The sequence below is a fragment of the Lactuca sativa genome, chromosome 1 (genome assembly GCF_002870075.4).
Source record: "Lactuca sativa cultivar Salinas chromosome 1, Lsat_Salinas_v11, whole genome shotgun sequence".
In the NCBI taxonomy this organism is placed as follows: domain Eukaryota; kingdom Viridiplantae; phylum Streptophyta; class Magnoliopsida; order Asterales; family Asteraceae; genus Lactuca; species Lactuca sativa.
Window position 1 is genome coordinate 166,497,642 of NC_056623.2, and position 11,427 is coordinate 166,509,068.

The 11,427-nt window shown below is 42.1% G+C and overlaps 1 protein-coding gene across 1 annotated transcript; it reads left to right on the forward strand.

Moving 5' to 3' along the window:
* The first annotated feature begins 10,562 nt into the window (after positions 1-10,562).
* LOC122195520 (secreted RxLR effector protein 161-like) lies at positions 10,563-10,979 on the forward strand. The gene has a single exon (XM_042897481.1). The coding sequence runs from the start codon at positions 10,563-10,565 to the stop codon at positions 10,977-10,979; it is 417 nt and encodes a 138-aa protein (XP_042753415.1).
* The last annotated feature ends 448 nt before the right edge of the window (positions 10,980-11,427 follow it).

The following is an 11,427-nucleotide window of genomic DNA, read 5'->3' on the forward strand; positions in this document are numbered from 1 at the left end:
CATCTCTATTTATAGTGGTCTGAGAAGCCTCGGTACGCGGGGCGTACTCGTGCGTCACCCGTGACCGAGTCCTCGACTGCTTCGCTTCGGATGGGATGGATCGGGTAGGTTCGTATAGGGGCGACGTGGACGGACCGAGACCAAGGCCCTCGGGTACGCGGGGCATACGGGGTTATGCGGCGCGTAACTCGGATGAGGACGCTGACTCGTCCTTCGGATATTACCGGATTTTTGAATTAAATATATACATAATTTATTTAATAAACTTCAAAAAATCATATCTTCTTCATACGAACTCCGTTTTCGATGGTCTTTATATCCACGCGTAGGTGAGACTATGCTCTACAACTTCCGTTTAGACTCCGTTGGCAAATTCCAAAATTATTTTTATTATTTATTTATAAAATGTCGTGATTAAGGAATTTATTTAAAAATTCATAACTTCTTTATCTGACGTCGGTTTTTGCCAGACTTTTTACCGCTGAAATACCATTGTCGAGACCTTCGATTCTCGTTTAGGTCATTCCGTCCAAAAGTCGTTCGATCTCCAATTCGAGTTTTTAGTTGTCTGTTGCTAAGCCGAACTTGGAAAAATCTTAACTTCAATATACGAAGCCGGATTTGGGCATTCGTTTTACGTACGATCCCGGTTTAATGATATTAAACATAGTAGGTAGTTAAATAGAAACTTTTTTGGACATTTTATTATCAAAGTTAATTTTATTAACTCAAAAGTGGTTACAATACTTGACTTTTTAGGTCATTACAAAGAGTTGAAATATCGGGTTGTCACAGAGGTTCCAAGGTCTCCATCCGAGATTCCGAGTTTTCTTGGTTTAGCAGGTTATTATCGGATATTCATACAAGATTTCTCCAAGATCTCTGTTCCTCCGACACGACTGACGAAGAAGTCGGTGACATTCTGTTGGATGCCTGAGCAACAGGCAGCCTTTGAGACTCTTAGACATTGGTTATGCGAGGCACCGAGTGTGACTTTGCCAGAGGGCGTCGACGACTACATGGTTTACGGTGATGCTTCGATCACGGGGTTGGGTGCGGTATTGATGCAGCAACATCACGTGATAGCTTACGCTTCGAGGCAGTTAAAGCTGCACGAGGCGAACTACCCGACGCACGATTTGGAGCAGGGGCTGTAGTTTTCGCCCTCAAGATTTGGCGGCATTACCTCTATGGGGTCCATTGTACCATTTAGACAAACCACAAGATTTTGAGGTACCTCATGGATCGGCCGAATCTGAACATGAGGCAGCGTCGCTGGTTAGATGTGGTGAAGGACTACGACTATGAGATCCTTTATCACCCAGGAAAGGACAATGTGGTGGCTAATGCTCTTAGCCGCAAGGCGATGGTGGCTCTGATTCGAGACATATGTCTTAGGATGACAGTGATTACTCGATTGCTGGAGCGGATTAGATAGGCGCAGGTCGAGGGCCTGAAAGAAGAGCGCCGGAACTGCGAGCGGATCGTGGGCTAGGTGGCCTCATTTGATTAGGATAGTTGTGGGTTGTTGACCCTACATGGGAGGGTCTGGGTTCTGTACTGGGGTGGAGTACGATAGGTTCTGATAGCATCAACGACCACACAGAAAGGTGCAACTGTTAGACATGCTCGTGTGGAAATGGGAAGACATCACTATGGACTTCATCACGAACATTTCTAGGACCACATGTGGAGTAGATTCGATATGGGTCATCGTGGATCGGTTGACCAAGAGTGCTCATTTTATCCCGGTCCACGAGAGTATATCAGCTGAGAAGCTGGCCAAGATCTACGTACGAGAGGTAGTGGCGTGACATGGAGTGCCTGTCTCGGTTGTGTCAGACCGGGATGTTCGTTTTACTTCCAGATTTTAGAAGCATTTTCACGACGAGATGGATACTCGTCTCCACTTCAGACTCTCGAGTACATGCTACGCGCATGTGTATTGGATTTTGGTGGCAGTTGGGATACGTATCTTCCGTTAGCGGATGTTTCATATAACAATAGTTACCACGTCAACATCGACAGACCTCCCTTCGAGATGCTCTATGGGAGCAAATGCAGGATCCTAATATGTTGGGGCGAGGTCAGCCAAAGAGTCATGGGGATACTGAGGTAGTACTCAAGAATACTGAGAGGATCCAGCAGGTACTAAGCAGTCTCCAAATTGCTTAGAGTCGGCAGAAAAGCTATGTCGACAAGCGTTGTTCAGACATGGGGTTTTAGGTGGGCGACATGGTCCTCCTGAAGGTGTCACCTTGGAAAGGTTTCATCCGGTTCAGGAAACGGGGCAAGCTGGGCCCCGGGTACATCAGTCCTTTCAGGGTTGTAGCCTGGGTGGGCAAAGTGGTGTATCGATTGGATCTTCCAGCAAAGCTTAGCCATATCCATAACACTTTTCATGTTTCCAAGATGCGGAAGTGCTTAGTGGATACTCGAAGATTGTGCCTTCAGAGGAGATCCAGTTTGACGACAGGTTGAACTACATTGAGAGGCCTATGGCGATTCTGGATCGCAAGATAAAAACCTTGAGGAGCATGGTTGTCCAGTTAGTGAAGGTGCAGTGGCCAAACCGTAAGGGCTCGGATTGGATTTGGGAGCCCGAGGAGGAGATGAGGCAGCACTACCTAAAGTTGTTTCTAGACACAACAGACTGCAAGGACAAAGTCTAAGACAAGTGAGGGAAAATTGTAACTTCTGGTTCCTGGTACGCATTTAATCATAAATTTATTCACTTTTGTCGAGCAACTTGACGAGTTGGTAGCCCCAAACTCATCGAGTAGAAACCATAATGGACGTGGGATTTTATGTCACCTAATCGACGAGTTGAGAGTCTCAACTCGACGAGTAGGGCTGCCAGAGTGAAACCCTAATTTCGTGGTTTTGTACCCTATTTAAGTATCCTAATCCTCATTTGTTGGCCTCATTTCCAGCCTCCAAGTCCCAAACCCTAGATTCAGAAACCCTAATGCATTTGTGAGCTTGTGAGCCATTTTTGAGTGAACTTTTTGTGTTTTGAAGCTTGTGGAAGAAGAAGAAGCTAGAGGATTCAAGGAGAAGATAGTAGATCTTGAGACATCCTTTCATCCTCATCATTTTATGGTAATCAAGTCTCTAACTTGCTTAGCAGTTTCTTAGATCTCCTTATTTTCACTTTATTGGGTTTTTGGTCCAAGAAGCTTGATCGTTGGGATATGGACGTCCCAAGTGAGTGTACTTTCAAATTAGGGATTATAGAGGGCTTTCATGGCGTAAAGATGCAAACTTTATGGCCATTGAACCCCATGCAAGCCATAGGATGTCATTTTGGCCTTTTAAGCTCCAAAAGGCCATGCATGTAGAGAAAGGTGCAAGCTTTATGTGTTCAAGTAGTGGTTAGGGTCTAGATCTCTGCTTGTATGTTTTAGTTTATTGTATGGATGGCTTGTGCACTAAGATCTAGGTCCTAAAGAGTTAGGGTTTAAGCTAAACCCATAAAGTAAAGGTATTAATGGGTAAACTTGGAAACTTTACCCTTAAAAGGACATTTTTAGAGTATATGAGAAGTATGAATCTTAGATATAAAGGGTTGGGGCTTAATCCGTTATGATGACCCAAACAGACTGAGGGACTCGGCAAGTCCAAAAAGGGACTCGACTAGTTGATTCAATTTGTCTCGATTCTGTACAAGGTAGAACTCGACGAGTCTGTGAAGGGACTCGACGAGTTGACTCATTTATCACGAATTGAGTAGCAAGGGAACTCGTTGAGTCAGGGGGATGACTCAACGAGTTTAGTTAACTCGGAGTGTTGACTTTGACTTTGACTTAGCGTTTACTTTGACCATGGTTGACCCATGAAGAGGTCTTGATGTAAGGAATGGTATTTAAGGGGTTGTTTTGTATAGGGTGTGAGTACAGTCGGTTATAGGAGCAGAGACATTCAACTACTTCACTCAACATTTGAGGTAAGTTTCCTTCAGTGGGAATGGGTCGAATGCACCAATGTCGGCCCGTGTAGACTATGTATGATGATTTGTAGCTAAGTGTGGGCAGGGTCCGTATCTTAGACTTGTTTATGATTAGTAGCTAAGTGTGGGAAGGGCCCGTATCTTAGACGTGTTTACGATTAGTAGCTAAGTGTGGACATGGCCTATATCTTAGTATTATCTGAATATGATTATGAGTTGGTAGATAATGGTATACTTGTTGTCCGCGTAATACTCGTATGTATGTTTAGATACCAGGGTGTGGGTGGGGGCCCGTATCCTCCAGATAGAGGAGCGTGGGCGAGGCCCGTACCTCCTAGCTAGTTGAGTGTGGGTGAGGTTCGTATCTCATAGATAGTTGAGTGCGGGTGAGGCTTGTAACTCATAGTTATCCAAGTGTGGGTGGGGACCCATATCTCCTTGAGTGTGGGCGATGCCCGTATCTCCTAGCTGCATGTTATATGTTATATGTATGGGATGTGGTAGTATGGGGAGACTCAATAAGCTTCGTGCTTACAATTTTCAGTTTTGGTTTCAAGTACTTTTAGTAGCAAAGGTAAGAGCTCGGGATGACTATATTGCACACACCATAACGTTTAGCCTGGGAGGATTTACTATGATATTTTGATATGTGATTTTGATACAATGTTGTGACATGATGTTTTAAGATATTACCACTTGTGTTTTGATGAGATGATTGGATTACTATGGTCTTATTATACATAAAAATGAAATTTTTGGACCGTAATTTTGGGGATGCTTCACCACGCCATATATGAGCAGGGTACCGATTGTGCTAGATTTTCCTGATGTATTTCTAGATGAGTTACCTGGGGTGCCTCCCGAGAGGCAAGTGGAGTTCTGTATTGTTTTAGTGCCTTGTGTGGCTCTGATAGCTAACATGTCGTATCGTCTAGCTCCACCTAAGATGCAGGAGTTGTCTATGCAGCTTTAGGAGTTACTAGACCACGAATTCATTCGTCCGAGCAGTTCCCCCTGGGGAGCACCGATCATGTTCGTGAAAAAGAAGGATGGGTTGCGCAGGATGTGTATTGATTATCGGAAGCTGAACAAGCTAATGGTGAAGAACTGGATTGATGATTTCTTCGATCAGCTTCAGGGTGTATTGTGGTTTTCCAAGATTGACCTTCGGTCAGGGTATCATTAGATGAGGATCCTGGATGAAGACATACCAAAGATGGCGGTTTGAACTCGTTATGGTCATTACGAGTTTGTGGTGATCCCATTTGGGCTCACCAATGCTCCAACAACGTTCATGGATCTCATGAACCGGGTTTGCAAACTGATGTTAGATTAGTCTATGATTGTTTTCATTGATGATATTTTGGTCTATTCTAAGACCAAGGAGCAGCATGAGCAGCATTTGAGAGAGGTGTTGGAGACTTTGAGGAGGGAGAGGCTTTATGCCAAATTCTCCAAATGCGAGTTTTGGTTGCTTGAGGTGCGGTGTCAGGGGCACATCATCAACCAAGAGGATATTCTGGTAGATCCCGCCAAGATTGAGGCGGTAATGCGTTAAGAGGTTTTGAAAAACGCATCCAAGATCAGGAGTTTCTTGGGATTAGCAGGGTATTATCAGAGATTCATCTAGGATTTCTCCAAAATTATTGTACCCTTGACCCGTTTGACCAAGAAGAGTGTGACTTTTCAGTGGGGTCAAGATCAACAGTCGGCTTTCGAGACATCGAGGCAGAAATTATGTGAGGCCCTGATTCTAGATCTACCTAAGGGATTGGATGATTTTGTAGTGTATTGTGACGCTTCTATTTTAGGGTTAGGAGCTGTGATGATGCAGAGGGGGCATGTGATGAATTACCCCACTCATGATTTGGATTTGGGGGTAGTGGTATTTTCCCTCAAGATTTGGAGGCATTATCCAGATGGGTACGATGTATCATCTTTACCGATCACAAGAGTTTGAAGTATTTGATGGATCAATAGAATTTGAATATGCGTCAGAGGAGGCGGTTAGATATGGTGAAAGATTATGATAATGATATCTTGTACCATCCCGGGAATGCCAATATGGTAGCCGATTCTTTGAGGCGTAAGACGGCGAGTGCCCTGATTCGAGATGTTTGCTTGAGGATAATAGTGATTTTACCTTTATTGGATATGATTAAGGATGGATAGTTGGAGGGTTTAAAATAGGAGTACTGGACGATCGAGCGGATTCAGGGGCAAATTCTGTTGTTTGTTCAAGATAGTCGGGGGTTATTAAGTCAGTGTGGCAGAGTTTCGGTTCCGGCATCCAGGGGTGTGAGGCAAAGAATCTTCGAGAAGGCGTACAAATCCAAATTTCTATTCACCCGGGGGAAAAAAGATGTACCGAGATCTAATATTGAGCTATTGGTGGCCCTGCATGAAGCGGGAGGTTGCGTGGTTTGCTAAGCGGTGTTTGACCTGCAGGAAGGTCAAGGCAAAAATCAGAGGCCTCACGGCAAGATGCGCCCGCTACCTATTCCCATGTGGAAATGGGAAGACATCACCATGGATTTTATCATGAAGCTACCTAAGAAGGCATGGGTTGTGGATTACATTTTGGTTATTATGGACAGGTTGACCAAGAGTGTGCATTTTATTCCGATTTCCGAGAGTATCTCCATCGAGAAATTAGCAGACATTTATGTGCGGGAGGTGGTGGTCAGGCTCGGGATGCCGGCATCTGTGGTCTCAGACTGCGATTTTCCTTTCACCTCCGTATTTTGGAGGAAGTTTCATGAGGAGTTGGATACTGAATTGCATTTCAGCACTGCTTACCACCCCCATACCGATGGTCAGATTGAGCAGACGATCCAGACCCTCAAGGATATGCGTCGGGCATGTGTGTTGGATTTTAGGGGAGTTAGGATACTTACCTCCCTCTAGTATAGTTCTCATATAACAATAGTTATCATGCTAGTATTGATTAACCCCCGTTTGAGATGTTGTATGGTCAGAGGTCTAGGACTCCAGTTTGTTGGGGGGAGGTTGGGCATCGAGTTATAGGAAGCACTGAGGTGGTGCTTAAGACCACTGAGTTGATTCAGTAGATGCGTGACAGGTTGCGAGTTGCACAGAGCCGTCAAAAAAGTTATGCTGATCAGCGTCGTTCGTATCTCGAGTTTCAGGTGGGAGATTTTGTTTTGCTGAAGGTGTCACCTTGGAAGGGTGTCATTCGGTTTTGGAAGAGGGGCAAGCTAGGACCCCAATTTATTGGTTCGTTTAGGATTGTTGCCCGATTCGCCATGGTTTCTTATCGATTGGACCTTCCAGATGAGCTCATTCAGATCCATAACACCTTCCATGTGTCTCAGCTCTGGAATTTTGTATCAGATGATTCTACAGTCATTTCCTTGGATGACATTCAGGTTTATGGGAGTTTGAATTATGTGGAGAATCCCATTATAGTTCTAGACAGAAAAACAAAATCCCTATGGAACAAAGAAGTGAAGCTAGAATAGGTGTAGTGGCAGCACCAGAAGGGCTCATAATGGACGTGGGAGCCCGAGGAGGAGATAAGGGAACATTATCTAAGATTGTTCGAGGCAGCGGACTTCGAGGATGAAGTCTGATTCAAGTGGGGGAGATTTGTAACGCTTGGTTCTGGTACAAATTTGTTTCCTAAAATTGTTATTTTTTCCTGTTGCACTTGGCGAGTTGAAAGCTTTAACTTGGCGTGTTGAGTGGACATTGGCCGCGAGAATTAATGAACCAACTCGGCGAGTTGGCGGCTGGGAAGGATACCCTAATTTTTAGGGTGTTGCACCCTATTTAAAGGCCTTAAGTCACTTGGCTGGCCTCTTTACCAGCCTCTTCTGTCCAGAAACCCTAAAAATGTGTATCATCGTCCTTGTGAGTTTGTGAGCTTGTGGAGGGCCTTAACTGTTGATATTTTGCACACTTTTGGAGGATCTTTGAAGTTGAAGGAGCATAGTTTGGAGGGAAGAACTATATCCAAAATCTCCCCACTCATTTCCATCAATTGGAGGTATAAAGTCTATACCTTGCTTTGTTATTGTTTAGATATAATTTTTTGGGGTTTTATCTTGATTTTGGGCTCATGGTTGAGTTTTCCAAGAAGTTGAGTGTTCCAGGGTTTGTCATGTTAGATCTAACCATTTTATGGCCTCATTTGGATTAAAGTTGCAAACTTTACTAGGTCTTAGGTTCCATATATGCAATAAGACCTTTATTAAACCCATATTAAGCCCTAGGGTTTCTTTTAGCATGCATAGACGTAAAGTTGGAAACTTAATGTGATTTTCTAGGCTTTGGAGACCAGATCTGCATATCGAGACTTTGTTTTGAGATTTAAAGGGATTTATGGGTCAAGTCTCACTCTAATGTGTCTAGGGTTTGGGTTTGACTCACTTTGGATGATTCCTAAGGGTAAAGTTGGAAATTTTACCCTTCTAGACATCATTTGGAAGGAGATATGAGAATTAGACTTCAAAGATTCGATGAAAACAACTTAATGCATTAAGCTGCTGGAATTCTAGCTAACTCGGCGAGTTGATGGGAGTTTTCCCGATCTATGCAGTTAATGGGGAAACTCGACGAGTTGAATGACAACTCGACGAGTTGGGTCAACTCGGACCGTTGACTTTGGCCTTTGACTTTACTCTTTGACCATGTTTGACTTTTAAGGGGTTTTTGGGCATTTTAAGTTGTATTTAAGGAATTGTTTATGTTTAGGGGTTCAGTAGAGCTGAGATTCGGAGCCGGGACCTAATTAGCTATCATTCAGTATTTGAGGTGAGTCTTCTTACTACACTCATGGGTCGAAAGCACCAAGGTTGGCCTATTAATTGATATAAAATGTTTAGTCATGGAATATGTAATGCTTGCTATTTGATCTATGTATGAATTATGTGAAGACCATAGGAGGAGCCCATGGCACTTGGTAAGAGAATGGGAGGAGCCCATGGATCGGGGATATAAGACAATGGGTGTAGCCCATGGCATTCCAAGTGAAGACCATGGAGGGAGCCCATGGAAACCTTATATGTATGTGTGCATGGAATTATGTGGTTATATCTTTGTATGTTTTGGGAAACTCACTAAGTGTGTGCTTACAGTTTTGTTGGATGTATAGGTACTTCTAGCTCTAAAGGAAACGGTCTGATTTGATGGTGCAACGTGCACTCTCAAGCATTTTTCCCCACTTGTTATTATGGACACTCTGATCTTTTTGAATAATATGTTGATGTATTGAATTTTGGAAACAACTTATGATGGGAATTTCTAATTATTAAACATGGATTGTTAATATTTAAATGGAAATTTTTACTTGAAATTTTAGGATGTTACACATCATAAATCAAATCCCAACAAAAGAAGTGAAAGAAGAAACTCCATATCAGCTATACTACAATCGAAAACCCAATGTTGAACACATTCGAGTATTTGGATGTGTGACCAATGCAAAAATGATTGGAACTCAATTAAGAAAGCTTTATGATAGTTCAATAAAAACAATTCATCTTGGCTCAGAACCAAGAATGAAAGCATATCAGTTCTATGACCCAAACTTTCACAAAATTATTGTATCTTGAGATGTAATTTTTGACGAAAACGTGAATTGGGATGAGAATTCATTGGTGTATTCTAACTCAACACATAAACCTGGTATGTTTTGAGTTCATTGGTCAGGGATAGTATACAATAAAGAGGGATCTGTAGCAAACAGGCCAAACCATGATGAGCAAGCTGGAGGAGAAAGTGGGGAAAGTGAGTTGGAACTTAAACAACCATTTAAACCCAATGAAGATCACGAAGAACCTCCTCTAAGAAAGTGAAGCAGGACCACTCATATAACATGCAGATATGATAGCTACGAAAGGAATTTCTATGTTGAGAACATTCACCTTCTCTTCTCTTTAAACATTAGGATCCATCAAGTTATAAAGAAGCACGAGATAATTCAAACAATGTTAAAGCCATATAGGAAGAAATTTCATCTATCGAAAAAAATGGTACCTGAAAGTTAATCTCAAAACCTAACAACACGACTATTGTTGGCCTAAAATGGTTATTGAATGTCAAAAGGGATACAAATGGTTCAATTAGAAAATACAAAGCAAGGCTCATGGCAAAGGGATACCTACAACAACCTAGCATTGACTTTGATGAAGTATTTTCATCAATTGCTCGAATTGAAACTGTTCAAATTCTTCTTGCTATTGCGGTTTCAAAAGGGTGGGAGTTGCACCACTTAGACGTAAAATTTGTTTTTCTGTATCGTGAATTACAAGAAGAGGTGTTCGTTCACCAATAGGCACCACACACATGGAATATCAAGCGAGATAGAATTTTGAAAGAAATGAAGTTTTCAGAGATGTGTGCAAGAACAAGTTGTGTATCGAAGGTTCATAGGATCAGATTTAATCCTAGTCAGTGTATATGTTATTGATCTGGTGGTTACAAGAACAAGTACAAGCATCATATCCAAATTCAAGAAAGAAATGGCTATAAAAATATGACTAATCTGGGAATGCTAAGATATTACCTAGGAATCGAGGTATATCAGCAAAAGGATGACATTATCAACACACAGGAAAATTATCCGAAAAAGGTACTCTAGGATACAGGCATGGACGAGTGCAATCTAACACTAGTTCCTATGGACTCTAATATGAAATTCTCAAAGAATATTGAAGAAGAAGACACAGACATCACAGAATATCAAAGTCTTGTGGGAAGACTAAGGTATTTACTGAAGAAAATACCTGATCGTATTCAGTTGGCATTACAAGCAGGTATATGCAAACTCCAAAAAAGGTCTCACATGGAAGAAATAAAGGAAATTTTTAGGTATGTAAAAGGAACTTTGAGTTATGGGATAAGGTATACTCATAGGAAACCATTGGAATTAGTGGGATACAATGATAGTAGTCACAATATCGATCATGATGTTGGAAGGAGCACAATTGGACATGTTTTCTATCTTAAAAGGTCATCTCTGACTTGGTGTTCACAGAAACAAGAAACGGTCGCGTTTTCTTCATGAGAAAGCATAATATATGGTTGTATGTGCAACAAGTTGTCAACCAATCTAGTTACGTGAACTTCTTCGAGAAATAATCGGATCGAAATTACAAGAGGTGGTAATTAAGATTGATAACACATCTGCAATTGCATTGGTTAAAAATCTAGTTTTTTGTGGCCGAGTAAACATATAAAGTCTTGCTACCACTACATTTTGCTACCACTACATTCGAGAACGTGTTGAAGAAAAAGAAATTTTGGTGGAGCATGTTAGTAGGAAGGAATAGTGTGCATACATTCTAACAAAGACACTCGTCAAGATCAAGTTTGTTGAGATGTGCAGACTTCTTGGGGTGGAGGTCCTGTCAATTTCCATTCGAAAACTAGGGGGTAATGTTGATAATTTCCGATCACCCAAGGATTTTTTACAAGCCTTATCATAATGTGTTGATAAGAAAAGTATTTATCTA